Raw genomic sequence first — 25,086 nt, 5'->3', positions numbered from 1 at the left:
GATGAAAGAACAAAGAATAGGAGATTTTACTTGTGAGGAAATTGAATTAAGGGAGCCATTAATTAATGTTTAAATAATTTCAAAACATAAAGGATGGAATACTATCCATGAAACAAAAATAGGAGTTTATAATACTAAGTGGGGAAGTTTTGAAACAAAAATAAGGAAGTAAAATCTTGAAAAAAATTCTTTGAAATAAATACATTCTTGTAGAAGTATAAACAGAAGAAACTTGATTAAAGTATTAATTGGATTAAAAAATAGAAAGCTGGAGTTGATAAAGCATACAGCACATGATATTAAGATGTTAAGAGTCATGGGAGATTGAGCAGTGCCACTATTTATCTGATTGGATTTCCAGACATGAGGATGTGTTTTTTTAAAAAAATTAATTAATTATTATTTTTGGCTGTGTTGGGTCTTCGTTTCTGTGCGAGGGCTTTCTCTAGTTGTGGCGAGTGGGGGCCACTCTTCATCGCGGTGCGCAGGCCTCTCACTATCGTGGCCTCTCTTGTTGCAGAACAGGCTCCAGACGCGCAGGCTCAGTAGTTGTGGCTCATGGGCCCAGGTGCTCCGCGGCATGTGGGATCTTCCCGGACCAGGGCTCGAACCCGTGTCCCCTGCATCGGCAGGCAGATTCTCAACAACTGCGCCACCAGGGAAGCCCGAGGATGTGTGTTATTATAAGAGATAGAGCCTAAGATTTTGTGGGATTTCAGGCAAGAGATAATTTCCCATATTGATAGTTAACCAAATCCATCGAGCCAAATAAAAATAGAATCTACCCCTAGACATGTTACAGTAAAACTGTAGGATGCCAAAGGAAAAGAAACATTTTAAAATATGCTAAAATGTCAAAAAATACTTAGGAATAAGCCTGACCAAGGGGGTTAAAGACTTATATGCTGAGAACTATAGAACACTGATAAAGGACATTGAAGATGATTCAAAGAAATGGAAAGATACCCCATGCTCTTGGATTGGAAGAATCAATATTGTAAAATGGCCATACTCCCCAAGGCAATGTACAGATTTAATGCGAGCCCTATCAAATTACCCATGACATTTTTCACAGAACTAGAACAAATAATCCTAAAATTTATATGGAACCATAAAAAACCCAGAATTGCCAAAGCAATCCTGAGGAAAAAGAACAAAGTTGGAGGCATAACCTCCTTCTTCAGGCAATACTACAAAGCTACAGTAATCATAATAGTGTGGTATTGGCACAAAAACAGACATATGGATCAATGGAACAGAATAGAGAGCCCAGAAGTAAACCCACACACCTACAGTCAGTCTTTGACAAAGGAGGCAAGCATATACAACAGAGAAAGACAGTCTCTGCAGCAAGTGATGCTGGGAAAGCTGGACAGCTGCATGTAAATCAGTGATATTAGAACAGTCCCTCGCCACTCTCTCATACACTACCAAACGTAAAATAGCTAGCTAGTGCGAAGCAGCCGCATAGCACAGGGAGATCAGCTTGGTGGTTTGTGATCACCTAGAGGGGTGGGATAGGGAGGGTGGGAGGGAGGGAGATGCAAGAGGGAAGAGATATGGGAACATATGTATATGTATAACTGATGCACTTTGTTATAAAGCAGAAACTAACACACCACTGTAAAGCAATTATACTCCAATAAAGATGTTAAAAAAAAACCAGTCCCTCACACCATACACAAAAATAAACCCAAAATGGCTTAAAGATTTAAATATAAGACATGACACCATAAAACTAGAAGAGAACATAGACAAAATATTCTCTGACAAAAATCGTAGCAGTGTTTCCATAGGTCAGTCTCCCAAGGCAATAGAAATAAAAGCAAAAATAAACAAATGGGACCTAATCAAACTTACAAGCTTTTGCACAGCAAAAGAAACCATAAACAAAATGAAAAGACGGCCTATGGATGGGGGAAAAATTTGCAACTGATGTCACTGACAAGGGCTTAATTTCCAAAATATACAAACAGGTTATATAACTCTATAACAAAAAACCCAAAGAACCCAATCAGAAAATGGGCAGGGCTTCCCTGGTGACGCAGTGGTTGAGAGTCCGCCTGCCGATGCAGGGAACACGGGTTCGTGCCCGGTCCGGGAAGATCCCACATGCCATGGAACGGCTGGGCCCGTGAGCCATGGCCGCTGAGCCTGCGCATCCGGAGCCTGTGCTCTACAACGGGAGAGGCCACAACGGTGAGAGGCCTGCGTACTGCAAAAAAAAAAAAAATGGGCAGAAGACCTAAATAGACATTTCTCCAAAGAAGATATACAGAAGGCCAAAAAGCACATGAAAAGATGCTCAACATCACTAATTACTAGACAAATGCAAATCAAAACTACAATGAGGTTATCACCTCACACTGGTCAGCATGACCATCATTAAAAAGTCCACATATAATAAATGCTGGAGAGGGTGTGGAGAAAAGGGAACTCTCCTACAGTGTTGAAGGGAATGTAAATTGGTGCAGCCATTATGGAGAATAGTATGGAGATTCCTTAAAAAACTAAAAACAGTTGCTATATGGTCCAGCAGTCCCACTCCTGGGCAAATATCCAGAGAAAACTCTAATTTGAAAAGATACATGCATGCCAGTGTTCATAGTAGCACTGTTTAAGATAGCCAACTGGCTACTTCCTTGGTGGCGCAGTGGTTAAAAATCTGCCTGCCAGTGCAGGGGACACGGGTTTGAGCCCTGGGCTGGGAAGACCCCACATGCCACCAAGCAACTAAGGCCGTGTGCCACAACTACTGAAGCCCACTAGGCTAGAGCCCATGAGCCACAGCTACTGAGCCCACATGCCACAATTACTGAAGCCTGCGTGCCTAGAGCCCGTGCTCTGCAACAAGAGAAGCCACCGCAATGAGAAGCCTGCGCACTGCCACGAAGAGTAGCCCCCACTCACTGCAACTAGAGAAAGCCCACGTGCAGCAACAAAACCCAACACAGCCAAAAATTAAATAAATAAATGAAAAAAAAAAGCCATACATGGAAGCAACCTAAATGTCTATCTACAGATGAATGGATAAAAAGATGTGGCATACCTATACAATGGAATACTACTCAGCCATAAAAAAGAATGAAATGATGCCATTTGCAGCAACATGGATGGACCTAGAGATTATCGTACTAGGTGAAGTAAGTCAAAGAAAGACAAATACCATAAGTTATCACTTATATGTGGAATCTAAAATATAATACAAATGAACTTATTTACGAAACAGAAATAGACTCACAGACATAGAAAACAATCTTATGCTTACCAAAGGGGAAAGAGGGTGGGGGAGAGATAAATTAGGAGTTTGGGATTAGCAGATACAAAACTATTATGTATTCACTGTAAAACAGATAAACAAGGTCCTACTGTATAGCACAGGGAATTATATGCAATATCCTGTAATAAACCATAACCATGTAAAAGAACATGGAAAAAAATATATAACTTTGCTGTACACCAGAAACTAACACAACAACGTAAATCAACTATACTTCAATAAAAAATAAAACTAAATTAAAAAACGTGCTAATGAACAGCTGAATCAAATATAGTAGGAATAACAACTTGATTGGCGGAGACCTCTTGCCTGCAACAACAATAAAAAATGGCAGAACAATGGAGTAATGTCTTTAAAGTACTTAAATAAAACTTTAGAATTAGGAATGAATATATAATAAAACATTTTCAGATATACAAGACTAAGAGAGTGTACTACACAAAACATGTTGAGATTTACAAAACAAAGATAATTTACTACACATAGGGTACAGTGGAAAGAACTATTAACGTATATTCATCAGCAAGAAGAAAATTGAGGCTAGACTTTGAGAGTGGAATATAAGAATGAAAAGGTAGAGAGGAAATGGTAAAGCATGTTGGTGAATATAAATACTATTGATATTTGAAAAAACTGAAACCATCTTGTTTTCAGCTTTACCTGTAGATTTTATTTCTTTTATAAATATGTGAAACAAATATGGTAATTAATTAATGTTTTATTTTTAAAAAATTTTATTTATTTAATTTTGGCTGCATTGGGTCTTCATTGCTGCGCACCGGCTTTCTCTAGTTGCGGTGAGCAGGGGCTACTCTTTGTTGAGGTGCACGGGCTTCTCACTGCATTGGCTTCTCTGGTTGCGAAGCATGGGCTCTAGGTGCACGGGCTTCAGTCGTGGCTAATGGGCTGAGTAGCTCCGAGGCATGTGGGATATTCCCGGACCAGGGCTCAAACCCGTGTCCCCTGCATTAGCAGGCAGATTCTTAACCACTGCGCCACCAGGGAGGCCCCTAAATTAATGTTTTAAAAGTTAGACGTTTGATTTACAAAGGAAAAAACTCAGGGTAGAATGTAAAAGGTATGAATAATGTGGAATAGCAGGAATGCAAACATTTCACATCAGTCTGTGAGTGAAAATAACCAGAGGAACAGATTTAAAAATGAAATGCGTATCCTAATACGTGCTGAAAACATCTGATAAAATCCAACATTTATTCATAATGAAAAGTGAACTTGGCTGGAAGAGAACTTCCTCAGGTTAAGAGGAAGCTATGAACAAACATCATACAATTATGTATAGTAACCATCATACTGTTTTGCAGTTTTCCAGGAGAGAAGCTCAAAGCACCAAGAAAGAGAAAAGCCATGGCTAAAAATCTTTACAAATTCATGGGAAAACATATAACATGAGAAATCCATTTATTTTTTGGTTTGGGGAGAAAATAGGGTAGCAACGGTATGGTGCTGGAGAGAGTAGAATTTGAGAGAAAATAACTGATGCAAACGAGCGGGAATGGATAGGCCTGAGAATGATCTTGTAAAGAAGTCCAGATGTCTGAAAACACATTGTCCGGTATCCCTGGGCAGATTTTCCATTTCAGAGATGAGGTCTAGAGTCTGCTTTCTTTTCCTGACGTCTTCTCCTGCTACTATAGCCAGTCAGGAGGGGAAAAGGAGTTGTTGGCACACGAGATGCTTAATTTCCAGGTTGTAGGACATTCAGTGTAAAAGACGCTGGGAAATCCATTGGGCCTCCAGGATGGTAGCCAGAATTTGTGTGTGTGTGTGTGTGTGTGTACCGGGGTGCAGTTCATTCCGGGAACAGACATCTCTGGGCCTTGCGCTTAGGACCATGAGGGCGTTGGGGGCGCTCGTGAGGACCCGGAGGACTCGGAGAGGGAGGTAGAGGTTGGAGTGGTGAGTCGGGGAAGGGCTCCAGAAGGTGGAAGCCCAGGTTGTCGTCGTGGTGAGGAGAGCCTTTCTCTGGACTAGGGGTGGGCGCCCGAGGCCAGGGCTCTGGGACAAAGCCCTGCGCGCTGGGGCCCGACACCCTTGCGGTGGGGCTGCGGAGCCCGGCGACGGAGCCGGCTTCAGCATCCATCCCAGGCGGCAGGAACTCGGCGTCCGCGTCCTCCTTGTTGGCCTCTTCTTGGCAGGCGATCTCTGGGACAGCTGCGCAGCAGAATCCCGGCTCCAGGGCCATGTACTCCCCGGGAGGGCTCAGGAAAGCGCCCCGTCCCAGGCCCTGTCCCCACGGGCCTTCCACACCCGAGGCCAGGAGGGCCTCGGGGACCAGCATGAGGGTGTGATCTCCGAGAGACACTTGCAGCACGGACGTGGGCTCGGGCTCAAGGAGCACGTCGACGTCGTCTAGGGACAGGTGCAGGGCACAGCCGGCGGGCAGGACCGCTACGGAAGTGAGCGCGTCCGCGGTCGGAGGTCCCGTCAGGTTGTCCAGGCTGGGCGCCGCCTCGGACTCGGACTCGGGGCCCTCGGGCCCCTCCGTGCGGCGGCGCTTGGCGGGGCCGGGTCCTTCGGTCTGCGGTCCCCACCAGTCCGCAGGGTAGGCACTGGGGCTGCGGGGCCGGCTGCCCATGACCTCGACCGACGGACAGCGCTCCCGGGGCCTGGCAGAGGGCGAGGGGGGCGCTCGATCCTGCACGCTGTGACGGGTTCCGACGACGGCTGAGGCAAGCCGGGGCGGGGCGGCGCGATGCGGGGACGGCAGGACTGCGCGCTACGGGACGAGTCCTCGGAGCTCCGGGGCCGCCTCCCCGGGGTCCTGCAGTTCAGGTTTCTAGGGGAGCGGCGTCTGTCGCTAGGCTGGGCCTGGCGCCTTCGAATCTTCAGCTCCTCGCGCCGATTCGTCTACGCGACAGACAGCGAAAGATGTTGCAGGTGAAGCCAGTGGAATCCTAGTCGCAAAATGTCACGCTAAGCTCCGCCCCCTCCAAGGCTCCGCCCCGTAGAACTCGCGGTGTCTGTGCTGCCCAATAGCCGGGGCTGTGGTTGGTAGGAAGCTACTGTTGTAGTCCTAACAGGGGGCAGAATACTCGTGTACTTCATTTTTAGAGGAAAAAAAGATACACCGGAAATGGAACTTTAAATATTAGTCACCTTTAAGGTTAATATTTTCCTTTGATTTCAGGCATTCTAGAGAAAAAAACCACTCAAATAGACCACCCCCTTGGCAACATAAAACGGACCTATCTAAATGTCCCATGAAATTCCTTTAATGCTTGGTCTTTCATTTCAGGAGTAAATGGAAAATACTCATATATGTTTAGGTAAAGTTCTGTCTTAATATTAAAATATTTGTGGCAGTTCCTTCCTGAAGATAAAAGCTGTTATAAAATTAAAACAACCTTAGTATAATTAAATTGTTTTATTCAGTATTTATTATATGTCAACCGTTCTACTGAGGTTTAAAAAATGATCTTTTTAAAAAAATGTTTTTAATTTTTATTTATTTTTGGCTGCGTTGGGTCTTTGTTGCTGCGTGCGGGCTTTCTCTAGTTGCGGCGATCGAGGGCTACTGTTCGCTGCGGTGCACAGGCTTCTCGTTGCGGTGGCTTCTCTTTGTTGCGGAGCACGGGCTCTAGGCACACGGGCTTCTGTAGTTGTGGCACGCAGGCTCAGTAGTCGTGGGTCTTGGGCTCTAGAGTGCAGGCTCAGTAGTTGCGGCACACGGGCTTAGTTGCTCCACGGCATGTGGGATCTTCCCAGACCAGGGCTCGAACCCGTGTCCCCTGCATTGGCAGGCGGATTCTTAACTACTGCGCCACCAGGGAAGTCCAGAAAATGATCTTTTTCTTGAAAGGTAGCCCAACACTTTGTTGAGGTATGATTGACATACAAAAAGCTGTACACATGTAATATAAACAACTTGAGTTTGTAGATAAGCATACACTCGTGAAACTACCACCACAATCAAAACCATAAAAGTATCTATGACCTGCAAAAGTTTCTTCCTGCCCTCTTTGAAAAAAAAATGATCGTTTTTACTTTTCACTACACCTGAAGCTCAGAGTGGTCAAGTGAGGTTTCAAAAATTAAATATGTACCAAGTTTGTGTTAGATATAGGCATCCAACGCAGACTTATCTGGTTTTAAATCATGAACTCTTAACTCATACATTTATAGCATACACCTAAGAGTGAATTACTAATTGGTCCTATGTGTGTCTTTTGAAGTTAATAGGTAGGGACTTCCCTGGTGACGCAGTGGTTAAGAATCTGCCTGCCAGTGCAGGGGACACGGGTTTGATCCCTGATCTGGGAAGATCCCACATGCTGCAGAGCAGCAAAACCCGTGCGCCACAACTACTGAAGCCCGTGTGCCTAGAGCCTGTGCTCCGCAACAAGAGAAGCCACTGCGATGAGAAGCCCGCGCACTGCAGCCAAGAGTAGCCCCTCCTGGCCTCAACTAGAGAAAAGCCAGCATGTAGCACCGAAGACCAGACACAGCCAAAAATAAATAAATAAATAAATTTAAAAATTATAAAAAAAATAAAATTAAAAAAAGTGTTAATAGGTAATGCCTTCCTCTTTTTTTTTTCCAAAATATTTTTCACAGTTTAAACTCCTGTGAGCGGAGTATGTTTCCATTTCATTACATCCTTGTAAACATTTCTTATTGATAGACTCTTAACTGTTTTCCAACCTCGTGTAGTAAAATGCTATATCATTGTGTTCTCATTTTGCACTTCTGATTGCCAGTCAAGGTGGATCATTTTTTTCATACGCTTATTAGCCAATATTATATTTAATTCTTTGAAATATTCCCATCTTTTTTTTTTTACTTAGAAAAATTAGGTTTCAACTTTTCCTCCAGTTTTTTGCAGTGCTGGTTCCTTCTTCAAAGACCAACTCCGAGAGCACCTTCTTGAAAAGGGCATTTCTGACCATTTTGTTTGGAATGGTTTCTTCACTTATTCTCTATCTCATCCCTCTCTCTGTGGCCTTCATAGTATTACCACATTCTGTAAATAAACAAAATATTGTTTAAAGAAGTTGGGGTTCAGTCATACTAGTACCAGTCACTTATCAAATGTATGTGTAGCAAATGTCTCTATCACAGTCTTTGAAGACTTTAGCACTTGATTCATTGTAATTCTCACTCATTCCACATCTGCTATAATTTGTGGTGAGTTTAATATTGTCATGGATCCCTCCTCCCCCCACATCTTGGCTTCTTAGTTCTCTTCCTCTTCAGTAATTTTGTCCTCCCTCCTACCTCGACTCATACTCTTTACCTTGTCATTATGAAACTTATATGGTAGTCATCAGTTACATCCATTAGACTATAACTTAATTAGTAAATAGTGAACTGTAAACTGCCTTCACTGGTCAAGCTCACTTTAACTGTTTGTACAAAAACTTGCATATCCTCCAAGCATCATGAAGCCTAAACGATAAGTTACAAGGCCTCTTCACGACCCCTATAGATAAGTACCTCTGATGTAAGAGTCTTAAGATGTTTGCCCGAGTCGTTTTCTTGGAACTTGGAGTCAGTTGTCCAGTTTGAACTTCAGCTGGTTAAGACTGGTTGGGACAACCGACTCTCCCCTCGGGCATGCGAGAGTGTCTGATCGGTGGCCGTTTGATGTCAGAGGGCCAAAACCTCCACCCTAAGGATATGCTAATGCCGCCATTTTCTGAACATGCATCCTCTGAAGAAGCATGTAGGTTAGTTGCACCTGCCGAGAATAATGATACCTCATCTTTTTTTAAAAAAATTAATTAATAATTTCATTTATTTATTTTTGGCTGTGTTGGGTCTTCGTTGCTGCATGTGGGCTTTCTCTATTTGCAGTGAGCGGGGGCTTCTCTTCGTTGCAGCGTGCAGGCCTCTCATTGCGGTGGCTTCTCTTGTTGTGGAACACGGACACTAGGCGTGTGGGCTTCAGCAGTTGCGGCACAAGGGCTCAGTAGTTGTGGCACGCAGGTTCTAGAGTGCAGGCTCAGTACTTGTGGCTCATGGGCTTAGTTGCTCCGAGGCATGTGGGATCTTCCCGGACCAGGGCTCAAACTCGTGTCCCCTGCATTAGCAGGCAGATTCTTAACCACTGCGCCACCAGAGAGGCCCCTAAATTAATGTTTTAAAAGTTAGAGGTTTGATTTACAAAAGAAAAAACTCAGGGTAGAATTTAAAAGGTATGAATAATGTGGAATAGCAGGAATGCAGACATTTCACATCAGTCTGTGAGTGAAAATAACCAGAGGAACAGATTTAAAAACGAAATGCGTATCCTAATACGTGCTGAAAACATCTGATAAAATCCAACATTTATTCATAATGAAAAGTGAACTTGGCTGGAAGAGAACTTCCTCAGGTTAAGAGGAAGCTATGAACAAACATCATACAATTATGTATAGTAATCATCATACTGTTTTGCAGTTTTCCAGGAGAGAAGCTCAAAGCACCAAGAAAGAGAAAAGCCATGGCTAAAAATCTTTACAAATTCATGGGAAAACATATAACATGAGAAATCCATTTATTTTTTGGTTTGGGGAGAAATAGGGTAGCAACGGTATGGTGCTGGAGAGAGTAGAATTTGAGAGAAAATAACTGATGCAAACGAGCGGGAATGGATAGGCCTGAGAATGATCTTGTAAAGAAGTCCAGATGTCTGAAAACACATTGTCCGGTATCCCTGGGCAGATTTTCCATTTCAGAGATGAGGTCTAGAGTCTGCTTTCTTTTCCTGACGTCTTCTCCTGCTACTATAGCCAGTCAGGAGGGGAAAAGGAGTTGTTGGCACACGAGATGCTTAATTTCCAGGTTGTAGGACATTCAGTGTAAAAGACGCTGGGAAATCCATTGGGCCTCCAGGATGGTAGCCAGAATTTGTGTGTGTGTGTGTGTGTGTGTGTGTACCGGGGTGCAGTTCATTCCGGGAACAGACATCTCTGGGCCTTGCGCTTAGGACCATGAGGGCGTTGGGGGCGCTCGTGAGGACCCGGAGGACTCGGAGAGGGAGGTAGAGGTTGGAGTGGTGAGTCGGGGAAGGGCTCCAGAAGGTGGAAGCCCAGGTTGTCGTCGTGGTGAGGAGAGCCTTTCTCTGGACTAGGGGTGGGCGCCCGAGGCCAGGGCTCTGGGACAAAGCCCTGCGCGCTGGGGCCCGACACCCTTGCGGTGGGGCTGCGGAGCCCGGCGACGGAGCCGGCTTCAGCATCCATCCCAGGCGGCAGGAACTCGGCGTCCGCGTCCTCCTTGTTGGCCTCTTCTTGGCAGGCGATCTCTGGGACAGCTGCGCAGCAGAATCCCGGCTCCAGGGCCATGTACTCCCCGGGAGGGCTCAGGAAAGCGCCCCGTCCCAGGCCCTGTCCCCACGGGCCTTCCACACCCGAGGCCAGGAGGGCCTCGGGGACCAGCATGAGGGTGTGATCTCCGAGAGACACTTGCAGCACGGACGTGGGCTCGGGCTCAAGGAGCACGTCGACGTCGTCTAGGGACAGGTGCAGGGCACAGCCGGCGGGCAGGACCGCTACGGAAGTGAGCGCGTCCGCGGTCGGAGGTCCCGTCAGGTTGTCCAGGCTGGGCGCCGCCTCGGACTCGGACTCGGGGCCCTCGGGCCCCTCCGTGCGGCGGCGCTTGGCGGGGCCGGGTCCTTCGGTCTGCGGTCCCCACCAGTCCGCAGGGTAGGCACTGGGGCTGCGGGGCCGGCTGCCCATGACCTCGACCGACGGACAGCGCTCCCGGGGCCTGGCAGAGGGCGAGGGGGGCGCTCGATCCTGCACGCTGTGACGGGTTCCGACGACGGCTGAGGCAAGCCGGGGCGGGGCGGCGCGATGCGGGGACGGCAGGACTGCGCGCTACGGGACGAGTCCTCGGAGCTCCGGGGCCGCCTCCCCGGGGTCCTGCAGTTCAGGTTTCTAGGGGAGCGGCGTCTGTCGCTAGGCTGGGCCTGGCGCCTTCGAATCTTCAGCTCCTCGCGCCGATTCGTCTACGCGACAGACAGCGAAAGATGTTGCAGGTGAAGCCAGTGGAATCCTAGTCGCAAAATGTCACGCTAAGCTCCGCCCCCTCCAAGGCTCCGCCCCGTAGAACTCGCGGTGTCTGTGCTGCCCAATAGCCGGGGCTGTGGTTGGTAGGAAGCTACTGTTGTAGTCCTAACAGGGGGCAGAATACTCGTGTACTTCATTTTTAGAGGAAAAAAAGATACACCGGAAATGGAGCTTTAAATATTAGTCACCTTTAAGGTTAATATTTTCCTTTGATTTCAGGCATTCTAGAGAAAAAAACCACTCAAATAGACCACCCCCTTGGCAACATAAAACGGACCTATCTAAATGTCCCATGAAATTCCTTTAATGCTTGGTCTTTCATTTCAGGAGTAAATGGAAAATACTCATATATGTTTAGGTAAAGTTCTGTCTTAATAGTAAAATATTTGTGGCAGTTCCTTCCTGAAGATAAAAGCTGTTATAAAATTAAAACAACCTTAGTATAATTAAATTGTTTTATTCAGTATTTATTATATGTCAACCGTTCTACTGAGGTTTAAAAAATGATCTTTTTAAAAAAATGTTTTTAATTTTTATTTATTTTTGGCTGCGTTGGGTCTTTGTTGCTGCGTGCGGGCTTTCTCTAGTTGCGGCGATCGAGGGCTACTGTTCGCTGCGGTGCACAGGCTTCTCGTTGCGGTGGCTTCTCTTTGTTGCGGAGCACGGGCTCTAGGCACACGGGCTTCTGTAGTTGTGGCGCGCAGGCTCAGTAGTCGTGGGTCTTGGGCTCTAGAGTGCAGGCTCAGTAGTTGCGGCACACGGGCTTAGTTGCTCCACGGCATGTGGGATCTTCCCAGACCAGGGCTCGAACCCGTGTCCCCTGCATTGGCAGGTGGATTCTTAACTACTGCGCCACCAGGGAAGTCCAGAAAATGATCTTTTTCTTGAAAGGTAGCCCAACACTTTGTTGAGGTATGATTGACATACAAAAAGCTGTACACATGTAATATAAACAACTTGAGTTTGTAGATAAGCATACACTCGTGAAACTACCACCACAATCAAAACCATAAAAGTATCTATGACCTGCAAAAGTTTCTTCCTGCCCTCTTTGAAAAAAAAATGATCGTTTTTACTTTTCACTACACCTGAAGCTCAGAGTGGTCAAGTGAGGTTTCAAAAATTAAATATGTACCAAGTTTGTGTTAGATATAGGCATCCAATGCAGACTTATCTGGTTTTAAATCATGAACTCTTAACTCATACATTTATAGCATACACCTAAGAGTGAATTACTAATTGGTCCTATGTGTGTCTTTTGAAGTTAATAGGTAGGGACTTCCCTGGTGACGCAGTGGTTAAGAATCTGCCTGCCAGTGCAGGGGACACGGGTTTGATCCCTGATCTGGGAAGATCCCACATGCTGCAGAGCAGCAAAACCCGTGCGCCACAACTACTGAAGCCCGTGTGCCTAGAGCCTGTGCTCCGCAACAAGAGAAGCCACTGCGATGAGAAGCCCGCGCACTGCAACCAAGAGTAGCCCCTCCTGGCCTCAACTAGAGAAAAGCCAGCATGCAGCACCGAAGACCAGACACAGCCAAAAATAAATAAATAAATAAATTTAAAAATTATAAAAAAAATAAAATTAAAAAAAGTGTTAATAGGTAATGCCTTCCTCTTTTTTTTTCCAAAATATTTTTCACAGTTTAAACTCCTGTGAGCAGAGTATGTTTCCATTTCATTACATCCTTGTAAACATTTCTTATTGATAGACTCTTAACTGTTTTCCAACCTCGTGTAGTAAAATGCTATATCATTGTGTTCTCATTTTGCACTTCTGATTGCCAGTCAAGGTGGATCATTTTTTTCATACGCTTATTAGCCAATATTATATTTAATTCTTTGAAATATTCCCATCTTCTTTTTTTTTTTTACTTAGAAAAATTAGGTTTCACTTTTCCTCCAGTTTTTTGCAGTGCTGGTTCCTTCTTCAAAGTCCAACTCCGAGAGCACCTTCTTGAAAAGGGCATTTCTGACCATTTTGTTTGGAATGGTTTCTTCACTTATTCTCTATCTCATCCCTCTCTCTGTGGCCTTCATAGTATTACCACATTCTGTAAATAAACAAAATATTGTTTAAAGAAGTTGGGGTTCAGTCATACTAGTACCAGTCACTTATCAAATGTATGTGTAGCAAATGTCTCTATCACAGTCTTTGAAGACTTTAGCACTTGATTCATTGTAATTCTCACTCATTCCACATCTGCTATAATTTGTGGTGAGTTTAATATTGTCATGGATCCCTCCTCCCCCCACATCTTGGCTTCTTAGTTCTCTTCCTCTTCAGTAATTTTGTCCTCCCTCCTACCTCGACTCATACTCTTTACCTTGTCATTATGAAACTTATATGGTAGTCATCAGTTACATCCATTAGACTATAACTTAATTAGTAAATAGTAAACTGTAAACTGCCTTTACTGGTCAAGCTCACTTTAACTGTTTGTACAAAAACTTGCATATCCTCCAAGCATCATGAAGCCTAAACGATAAGTTACAAGGCCTCTTCACGACCCCTATAGATAAGTACCTCTGATGTAAGAGTCTTAAGATGTTTGCCCGAGTCGTTTTCTTGGAACTTGGAGTCAGTTGTCCAGTTTGAACTTCAGCTGGTTAAGACTGGTTGGGACAACCGACTCTCCCCTCGGGCATGCGAGAGTGTCTGATCGGTGGCCGTTTGATGTCAGAGGGCCAAAACCTCCACCCTAAGGATATGCTAATGCCACCATTTTCTGAACAAGCATGTAGGGTAGCTTCTCTGAAGAAGCATGTAGGTTAGTTGCACCTGCCGAGAATAATGATACCTCATCTTTTTTAAAAAAAATTAATTAATTTTATTTATTTATTTTTGGCTGTGTTGGGTCTTCGTTGCTGCATGCGGGCTTTCTCTATTTGCAGTGAGCGGGGGCTTCTCTTCGTTGCAGCGTGCAGGCCTCTCATTGCGGTGGCTTCTCTTGTTGTGGAACACGGACACTAGGCGTGTGGGCTTCAGCAGTTGTGGCACACGGGCTCAGTAGTTGTGGCACGCAGGTTCTAGAGTGCAGGCTCAGTACTTGTGGCTCATGGGCTTAGTTGCTCCGAGGCATGTGGGATCTTCCCTGAACAGGGCTCCAATCCGTGTCCCCTGCATTGGTAGGCGGATCCTTAACCACTGCGCCCCCAGGGAAGTCCCGAGCTCATCTTTTTCTTATTTCCAGACACCTTTCACCACGCTCCCTGCACCTCAGGCCACCCTAATTCTTTATCCAGTAAATGTCCCTATCCCCTGGCCTTTGGGGAGATAGATTTGAGATTTGTTCTCCTTTCTCTTTGCTTGACTGCCTTGTGAGTAAACCCTTTCTCTGCTGCAAACCTCTGTATCTCAGAGTTTGGCTTTCTGTGTGTTAGGCAAATGAACGTGGCTTAGTAACATTTACTCCAAATTGTGACTCCTCTATAAGCACAACTTAAAACATTTATTCTCAGAGTACTGGCTGCCTCCTAACTTTATAGCTTAGCCCTTTAAATATCCAAACTCCATCCATCCTTATGCCCTTCTGGAAAAATTTATCTTTTCAATGAAACTTAAACTATCAGTTCTTCACCTCCCTCCGTAACTGGAACCTAAATTCCACAGATAGTCATTTTAATGATTGCTGTATTTATTTTTTTTTAAAATTATTTTTTATTGAGGTAACATTTGTTTATAACATTATATAAGTTTCATATGGAAAATATTATATTTCTACTTCTGTACACACTACAGCATGCTCACCAACAAAGATTTAGTTTGTATAGTCACCACAGAGTTGGTCCTCTTTATCCATTTCATCCTTTCCCCTCTGGTAGCCACTACTCTGTTCTCTGTATCTACATGTTTGTTTTTGTTTGGTGTGGTTTTTTCATTTGCTTTGTATGTTTTTTTTATATTCCATATCTATGTGAAATCATATGGTATTTGGCTTTCTCTAGCTGACTTATTTCACTTAGCATAATACTCTCAGTGTCCATCCATGCTGTCGGAAATGGCAAGATTTTATTTTTTTCTATGGCTGTATCTATATTGTATATATTGTGTTTCACATCTTCTTTATTCATTTATTGGTTGATGGGCACTTCAGTTGTTGCTATATCTTGACTATTGTAAATAATGCTGCAATGAACATGGGGGTGCATAAGTGTTTTCAAGTTAGTGTTTTCAGATACTTCGGATAAATACTCAGAAGTGGGACAGCTGGATCATATAGTAGTTCTAGTCCTGAGTTTCTAAGGAATCTTCATACTGTTCTCCACAGTGGCTGTGCCATTTTACGTTCCCACCGACACCGCATGAGGGCTCACTTTTCTCCACATACTCGCCAACACTTTTAATTTCTTGCCTTTTGATAAAAGCCATTCTAACAGGTATGAAGTGATATCTCATTGTCGGTTTTTTTTTTTAGTTTTTTAAAAAATTGAGGTATAATGGAGTTACAGTATTATGTTTCAGGTGTACAAGATAATGATGAACAATTCCTAAAGATTATACTCCATTTATAGTTATTATAAAATATTGGCTATGGTCCCTTGTCTGGCGGTCCAGTGGTTAAGACTCCATGCTTACACTGCAGGGGGCCTGGGTTCAGTCCCTGTTCAGGGAACTAAGATCCCCGTGTGCTGTGGGGTACGGCCAAAAAATAAATATTGGCTGTATTCCCTGTGTTGTACAATATATCCTTGTAGCTTAATTACTTTATACATAGTAGTTTGTACCTCTTAATCTCTTACCCCTATCTTGCCTCTCCCCATGTGTAACCACTGGTTTGTTCTCTGTATCTGTGAATCTGTTTCTGTTTTGTTATATTCACTAGTTTGTTTTATTTTCTGGATTCCATGTTTAAGTGATAACATAACAGTATTTGTCTTTCTCTGTCTGACTTATTTCACTATGCATAATACCCTACAAGTCTATCCATGTTGTTGTAAATGACAAAATTTCACTCTTTTTTTATGGCTGAGTATATACATACACACACACACATGCATATATATATCACATCACATCTTCTTTAGCTGTTCATCTGTTGATGGACACTTAGTTGTTTCCATATTTTGGCTGTCATAAATAATGCTGCCATGAACATTCAGCTGCATGTATCTTTTCAAAATAGTGTTTTTGTTTTCTTTGGATATATACCCAGGAGTGGAATTGCTGTATCGTATGTTAATTCTATTTAGTTTTTTGAGGAACCTCCACACTGTTTTCCACAGTGGCTGCACCAATTCACATTCCCACCAACAGTGTACATATGGGTGTTCCCTTTATTTCACAACCTAGCCAACATTTGTTATTTGTGGTCGTTTTGATGTTAGGTGTTCTTACAGGTGTGAGGTGGTATCTCATGGTGGTTTGATTTGTATTTCTCTGACGGTTAGTGATGTTGAGCATCTTTTCATGTGCCTGTGGGCCAACTGTTATGTCTTCTTTGGAAAAATGTCTGTTCACCTCTTCTGCCCATTTTTTAATCAAGTTGTTTGCTTTTTGATATTGAGTTGTATGAGCTGTTTATATATTTTGGATATTAACTCCTTATTGGTCATCTCATTCCCAAATATTTTCCCCCATTCAGTAGGTTGTCTTTTCATTTTGTTGATGGTTTCCTTTGCTGTGTAAAAACTTTTAGGTTTAATTAGGTCCCATTTGTTTATTTTGGCTTTTGTTTCCTTTGCCTTAGGAGACAGATTAAAAAAAATATACAGTAAAGATAGAAAATCAACCATGTACAAAGCTAGTAGGAAGGTTAAAAGCCAAAAGTAGTAATATCATCTATATCTACAATAAGCAGTTTGGGGATACACAAAATAATTAGATGTAAAATATGATGTCAAAAACAGTAATCATAAGGGAGGAGAGTACAATTGTAGGGTTGTTAAAATGCATTTGAAATTTGAGATCAGCAACTTAAAACAATCACATATAACAATATATTGCTGTATATAAACTTCATGATAGACAAAACAAAAAATTCTTAATAGATGCACACAGAAAAAAGAGGAAAGAATTTGAACATGACATTAAAGATAGTCATCAAATCACAAGACAAAAGAATGAAAGAAGAAGAAAGGAAGAAAAAAGCACTACAAAACAACCCCAAAACAATTAATAAAATGGCAATAAGAACATACACATCAATAATTATTAAAAGTAAATGGATTAAATGCTCCAATCAAAAGACATAGGGTGATAGATAAATAAGGACGTACTGTATGGCACAGGGAACTATATTCAATATCTTGTATATAATAACTTATAATGGAAAAGAATCTGAAAAAGAATATATACATATATAGATTGCTTTGCTGTACACCTGAAACTAATACAACATTGTAAATCAACTATACTTCAATAAAAAGTTGTTTGTTTTGAAAAAAAAAAGAGTGGCTGAATGGATACAAAAACAAGACCCATATATATGCTGCCTACGAGAGACTCACTTCAGATCTAAAGACACACATAGACTGCAAGTGAGGGGATGGAAAAAGATACTCCATGCAAATGGAAATAAAAAGAAAGCTGGGGAGCAATACTTATATCAGACATAGACTTTAAGAGAAATAGACTTTCGTGGTTTTGATTTGCATTTCTCTAATAATTTATGATGTTGAACATCTTTTCATGTGTCTGTTGGCCATCTGTGTCTTCTTTGGAAAATGTCCTATACCCATTTTGGGGTTGTTTTCTTCTTTTTGTTGTTGTGAGTTTTTTCTATATTTTGGATGTTAACCCCTTATCGGATATATGATTTGCAAGTATATTCTTCCATTAGGTAGGTTCCCTTTTCATTTTGTTGCTGGTTTCCTTTACTGTACAGAAACTTCTTAGTTTGATGTAGTCCTATTTGTTTACTTTTGCTTGTGTTTCCCTTGCCTGAGGAGACAAATAAGTGGAAAAGTATTCTGTGCTCATGGATTGGAAGAAATAACATTGTTCAAATGTCTGTGTTACCTAAAGCAATCTTCAGATTCAGTACAATCTCTATCAAAGTCCCAAGGATAATTTTTGCAAAAACAGAATAAAAAATTCTTAGATTTACATGAAACCATAAGAGAACCTGAACAGCCAAAGCAATCCTGATAAAAAGAACAAAGTTGGAGGTATCACACTCTCTGATTTAAAACTATATTATAAATCTACAGTAATCAAAACAGCATTATATTTGCAGAAAAGCAGATACATAGGTCAATGGAACATAATTGAGAACCTGGGAGTAAACTCATACATATATGGATAATTAATTCATGACAAGGGAGCAAAGAGCGTACAATGGAAAAGGACAGTCTCTACAATGAATGGTGATGGGGGAACTTCCCTGGTGGTGCAGTGGTTAAAAATCCACCTGCCAGTGCAGGGGGACACGGGTTTGATTCCTGGTCTGGCAAGATCCCACATGCCACGGAGCAACTAAGCCCGTGCGCCACAACTACTGAGCCCCTGTGCCACAACTACCGAAGCCCGTGTGCCTAGAGCCTGTGCTCCGCAACAAGAGAAGCCACTGCAACAAGAAGCTCATGCACTGCAATGAAGGCCCAACACAGCCAAAAATAAATAAATAAATTTATATTAAAAAATGGTGTTGGGAAAACTGGACAGCCACATGCTAAAAAAAAAAAAAGAAACTAGACCACTATCTCACACCACACACAAAAGTCATCTCAAAATGCATTAAAGACTTCAGTGTAGGGCTTCCCTGGTGATGCAGTGGTTGAGAGTCTGCCTGCCGATGCAGGGGACACGGGTTTGTGCCTGGTCCAGGAAGATCCCACATGCCACGGAGCGGCTGGGCTTGTGAGCCATGGCCGCTGAGCCTGTGCTCTGCAACGGGAGAGGCCACAACAGTGAGAGGCCCGCATACCACAAAAAAAAAAAAAAAGACTTCAGTGTAAGACTTTAAACCATAGAACTCCTAGAGAAAATATAGGCAGTATTCTCTTTGACATCAGTCTTAGCCATTTTATATCTTCACTTCTTTTTCCTGTCTCCTGCTTTGCTGGTCGATATATCTGCTACCCTGTGCCTGCACTTTCCAAGCTGAAGGGGGTTGGAGAAGAACACTCAACCCCATTGACTGGTCTCAATTTATATTCATGGTCACATACATCAGATGGGCTCCTACTGCTGCCCATTGAACTTACTATGTTGCTGTACCCCATTCGCTCACTCTTTTAGATGAACATTGCATGCTTTCTCTTCTCTCTGCAAACCTCTAATACCTCATCCCTTATTTTATCTCCTAGGTGGTCACCTTGCTTCTTTTTCACTTTATGAATGAAGCAATCAGAAAATATTTTCCAAAATTCCCTAAGTCACATCTCACCAGGCTCCACTGAGACTATATATTGTGCTTTTTCTCCTGTTCCCATAGATGAAATATCTTGCTCCTAGCAAAGGCCATACTCTCTGCATTGGTACAAGTGATCTCATCTCATTTTGCCTCTTCAAGAACATCACTCTAGCAATTTTCCCATCTTTGTCCATCATCATCACATTTTAGCTACCTCTACTGAATCAATATCTTCAATACAGGGACTTCCCTGGTGGTCCAGTGGTTAAGGCCCCATGCTTCCACAGCAGGGGACGGAGGTTCGATCCCTCGTTCGGGAACTGAGATCCCACATGCCATGCAACACGGCCAAAAAAACTTCAGTACATAATTGAGAGGTAAACTCTTTCATCTTTTTTTTTTTTGTGTGGTATGCGGCCCTCTCACTGTTGTGGCCTCTCCCATTGCAGAGCACAGGCTCTGGACGCGCAGGCTCAGTGGCCATGGCTCACGGCCCAGCCACTCTGCGGCATGTGGGATCTTCCTGGACCGGGGCACAAACCCGCGTCCCCTGCATCGGCAGGCAGACTCTCAACCACTGCGCCACCAGGGAAGCCCAAACTCTTTCATCTTAAAGTAAAAACTCTCTTGACATGAATTTCTCCTCCAGTTTCTACATCAGTTTTCTCCTTCCTTATACACCAAAACTGTTGTATTAGTCAACTATACCTGCATTCTCTAATTTCCCTCCTCCCACACTCTCTTGCACCCACTCCAATCTTGTGTCCATGCCAGTCATCTGTAAGCACTCTCATTAAGGTCACCAGTGACCCCCACATTATGAAATCCGGGGGTTAATTCTCAGTCCTCATGGACATCATATGACACAGCCAATCTCTCTCTCTCTCTTTAAACATTTTCCCCCACGGCATCCAAGATCTCACACTCTCCCCGTCTGTCTGTTGCTTCTCTTTCTTAGTTTCTTTATCTGTTTGCTCTTTTTTCTGAAGGTTGGACTATCCCAGGACCTTGTTGTTGACCTTATTTTTTCCCATCAACTTTCTGTCTTCTTTTAAGTGCCATCTGTATGTTGGTGACTCCCAGATATGAAAGCTACTCCCTCCTGTAGCTTTCCCAAGAACATCCAACTACATTGTCAGTATTTTCTCCTGGATATCTGTTAAGTTGAACCATATACAGTTTTCATTTTTGTAGGTCAGAATGGTTGAATATTATCGATTTTATATAAGTCAATCTAATAGGTCACCATGTCCTGCCTGCTGTGGGCTGCACATGGTAGGTAGGATGTCACCCCAGGACCTTGCTTCAGATGTAAATATTTAAATGTTCAGTAAATTGGAGGAAAAAACATGGATTTTTAGAAACTGAAGAGCAAATTAAGCAGCATCAGCCCCATTTGGGGGCTTGTCAGTAATGCAGAATCTCAGGCCCCATTCCAAACCTCCTGAATCATGACCTGCCTTTTAACAAGATCCCTAATGATGTCCTTGGCTTCTCTCCATGAAGATTCCTGACTCATAGCCCTTGCAATCTTGGGAAAACCTCATCCAATTTCGTAGATCCAGATCCTGGGGCCTCCCTTTCCTCAGCATCACCCCCACCCAGCCTGGATGCATTGACCCAACCATATCCTAGGACATGAACTCCAGTGCTGGACACTTCATGCCAAACAACCAGCAAGACAGGAACATGGCCCCACGCATCAGCAGACAGGCTGCCTAAAGTCATACTAAGCTCACAGACACCCCAAAACACACCACCTAATGCAGCCCTTCCCTTCAGAGGGAAAAGGCTCAGCTCCACCCTCCAGAGTGCAGGCACAAGTCCCTCCCGCCAGTGAGCCTACACAAACCCCTGGACCAACCTCACTCACGAGGGGGCAGACAACAGAAGCAAGAGGAACAACAACAGCAGCCTGTGGAAAGGAGGCCATAAACACAGTAGGTTAGACAAAATGAGATGACAGAGAAATATGTTGCAGATGAAGGACTGAGGTAAAATCCAACAAGACCAAATAAATGAAGAGGAAATAGGAAATCTACATGAAAACTAATTCAGAGTAATGATAGTATAGATGATCCAAGATCTCGGAAATAGAATGCAGGCATGGATCCAGAAAATACAAGAAATCTTTAACAAGGACCTAGAAGAACTAAAGAACAAACAATCAGTGATGAACAACACAATAACTTACATGAAAAATACACTGGAAGGAATCAATAGCAGAACAATTGAGGCAGAAAATCAGATAAGTGAGCCGGAAGATAGAATGGTGGAAATAACTGCCACAGAGGAGAATAAAGAAAAAAGAATGAAAAAAAATGAGGACAGTCTCAGAGACCTCTGGGACAACATTAAACACACCAGCATTCGAATTATAGGGGTCCCAGAAGAAAAGGGAAAGGGCCAGAGAAAATATTTGAAGAGATTATAGTTGAAAACTTCCCTAATATGGGAAAGGAAATAGTCAATCAAGTCCAGGAAGCATAGAGGGTCCCATACAGGATAAACCCAAGGAGAAACCGAGAAACATACTAATCAAACTAACAAAAATTAAATATAAGAGAAAATATTAAAAGCAGCAAGGGAAAAATCAACAAATAACCTACAAGGGATTACCTATGAGGTTATGAACTGATTGTTCAGAAGAAACTGCAGGCCAGAAGGGAGTGGCAGGACATATTTAAAGTGATAAAAGGGAAAAACCTACAACCAAGATTACTCTACCCAGCATGAATCTCATTCAGATTCGACAGAGAAATCAAAAGCTTTAAAGACAAGCAAGAGCTAAGAGAATTCAGCACCACCAAACAAATGCAAAGGAACTTCTCTAGGTGGGAAGCACAAGAGAAGAAAGAGACCTACAAGAACAAACCCAAAACAGTTAAGAAAATGGTAATAAGAACGTACATATCGATAATTACCTTAAATGTAAATAGATTAAATGCTCCAACAAAAAGACACAGACTAGCTGAATGGATAAAAAACAAGACCTGTATACATGCTGTCTAAAGAGACCCAGTACAGACCTAGGGACACATACAGACTGAAAGGGTATGGAAAAAGGCATTCCATGCAAATGTGAATCAAAAGAAAGCTGGAGTAGCAGTACTCATATCAGACAAGATAGATTTTAAAATAAAGACTATTACAAGAGACAAGGAAGGACACTATATAATGATCAAGGGGTCAATCCAGGAAGAAGATATAATAATTGTAAATATTTATGCACCCAGCATAGGAACACCTCAATACATAAGCCAAATGCTAACAGCCATAAAAGGGGAAATTGACAGTAACACAATAATAGTGGAGGACGTTAACACCCCATTTACCCCAATGGACAGATCATCCAGACAGAAAATAAATAAGGAAACAAGCTTTAAATGACAAAATAGACCAAACTGACTTAATTGATATTTATAGGACATTCCATCCGAAAGCAGGAGAATACACTTTCTTCCCAAGTGCACATGGAACATTCTACAGGATAGATCACATCTTGGGTCACAAATCAAGCCTTGGTAAATTTTAGAAAATTGAAATTTTATCAAGCATGTTTTCTGACCACAACACTGTGAGATTAGAAATCAATTATAGGAAAAAAATGTAAAAAATACAAACGCATATAGGGTAAACAATACACTACTAGATAACCAAGAGATCACTGAAGAAATCAAAGAGGACATCAAAAAATACCTAGAGACAAATGACAATGAAAACACAACGATCCAAAACCTATGGGATGCAACAAAAGCAGTTCTAAGAGGGAAGTTTATAGCAATACAATCCCACCTCAAGAAACAAGAAAAATCTCAAACAAACAACTTAACCTTACACCTAAAGCAAGTAGAGAAAGAAGAACAAACAAAACCCAAAGTTAGTAGAAGGAAAGAAATCATAAAGATCAGATCAGAAATAAATGAAATAGAAACAAAGAAAACAATAGTAAAGAACAATAAAACTAAAAGCTGGTACCTTGGGAAGATAAACGAATTGTTAAGCCTTTAGCCAGACTCATCAAGAAAAAAGGGAGAGGACACAAATCAATAAAATTAGAAATGAAAAAGGAGCAATTACAACTGATGCTGAAGAAATACAAAGGATCATAAAAGACCACTCAAGCAACTTTATGCCAATAGAATGGACAACCTGGAAGAAATGGACAAATTCTTAGAAAAGTACAACCTTCCAAGACTGAACTAGGAAGAAACAGAAGATATGAGCAGACCAATCACAAGCACTGAAATTGAAACTGTGATTTAAAATCTTCCAACAAAGAAAAGTCCAGGACCAGATGGCTTCACAGGCATATTCTATCAAACATTTAGAGAGGAGCTAACACCTATCCTTTTCAAACTATTCCAAAAATTTCAGAGGGAGGAACATTCCCAAACTCATTCTACGAGGCCCCCATCACCCTGATACCAAAATCACACAAAGGTATCACAAAAGAAGAAAATTACAGGCCAGTATCACTGATGAACATAGATGCAAAAACCCTCAACAAGATACTAGCAAACCAAATCCAACAACGCATTAAAAGGATCATACACCATGATCAAGTGGGATTTATCCCAGGGATACAAGGATTCTTCAATATATGCAAATCAATCAATGTGATACGCCATATTAACAAACTGAAGAATAAAAGCCATATGATCATATCAATAGATGCAGAAAATGCTTTTGACAAAATTCAGCACCCATTTATGATAAAAAAAGCTCTCCAGAAAGTGGGCATAGAGGGAACTTACCTCAATATAGTACAGCCCATATATGAGAAACCCACAACAAACATTATTCTCAGTGGTGAAAAACTGAAAGCATTTCCACTAAGTTCAGGAACAAGACAAGGGTGTCCACTCTCACCACTTTTATTCAACATAGTTTTGGAAGTCCTAGCCATGGCAATCAGAGAAGAAAAAGAAATAAAAGGAATCCAAATTGGAAAAGAAAAAGTAAAACTGTCACTGTTTGCAGATGACATGATACTATTCATAGAAAATCCTAAAGATGCCACCAGAAAACTACCAGAGCTAATAAATCAATTTAATAAAGTCACAGGATACAAATTTAATACACAGAAATCTCTTGCATTCCTATACACTAACAATGAAAGATCAGAAAGAGAAATTAAGGAAACAATCCCATTTACCATTGCAGCAACAACAACAAAATACCTAGGAATAAACCTACCTAAGGAGGCAAAAGACCTGTACTCAGAAAACTATAAGACACTGATTAAAGAAATCAAAGATGACACAAACAGAGAGAGATATATACCATGTTCTTGGATTGGAAGAATCAATATTGTGAAAATGACTGTACTACCCAAAGCAATCTACAGATTCAATGCAATCCCTATCAAATTACCAATGGCATTTTTCACAGAAATAGAACAAAATTTTACAGTTTGTATGGAAACACAAAAGACCGCAAATAGCCAAAGCAATCTTGAGAAAGAAAAACGGAGCTGGAGAAATCAGTCTCCCTGGCT

At 42.3% G+C, this 25,086-nt stretch overlaps 2 protein-coding genes across 2 annotated transcripts; both read right to left on the bottom strand.

Annotated features, from left to right (window-relative positions):
* Positions 1-5,090: 5,090 nt before the first annotated feature.
* LOC149749437 (proline-rich protein 23C-like) lies at positions 5,091-6,130 on the bottom strand. Its single transcript, XM_089911078.1, has one exon. The coding sequence runs from the start codon at positions 5,874-5,876 to the stop codon at positions 5,091-5,093; it is 786 nt and encodes a 261-aa protein (XP_089767204.1). The 5' UTR covers positions 5,877-6,130.
* A 4,040-nt stretch (positions 6,131-10,170) lies between these two features.
* On the bottom strand, positions 10,171-11,083 carry LOC111179144 (proline-rich protein 23C-like). The gene has a single exon (XM_022582475.2). The coding sequence runs from the start codon at positions 10,954-10,956 to the stop codon at positions 10,171-10,173; it is 786 nt and encodes a 261-aa protein (XP_022438183.2). The 5' UTR covers positions 10,957-11,083.
* Between the last annotated feature and the right edge of the window lie 14,003 nt (positions 11,084-25,086).

Source organism: Delphinapterus leucas, chromosome 4 (genome assembly GCF_059928025.1).
Source record: "Delphinapterus leucas isolate spDelLeu-1000000601 "Yukka" chromosome 4, BTC_Dleu_Yukka2, whole genome shotgun sequence".
Classification (NCBI taxonomy): Eukaryota; Metazoa; Chordata; class Mammalia; order Artiodactyla; family Monodontidae; genus Delphinapterus; species Delphinapterus leucas.
This window is presented reverse-complemented; position numbering and strand designations above follow the sequence as displayed.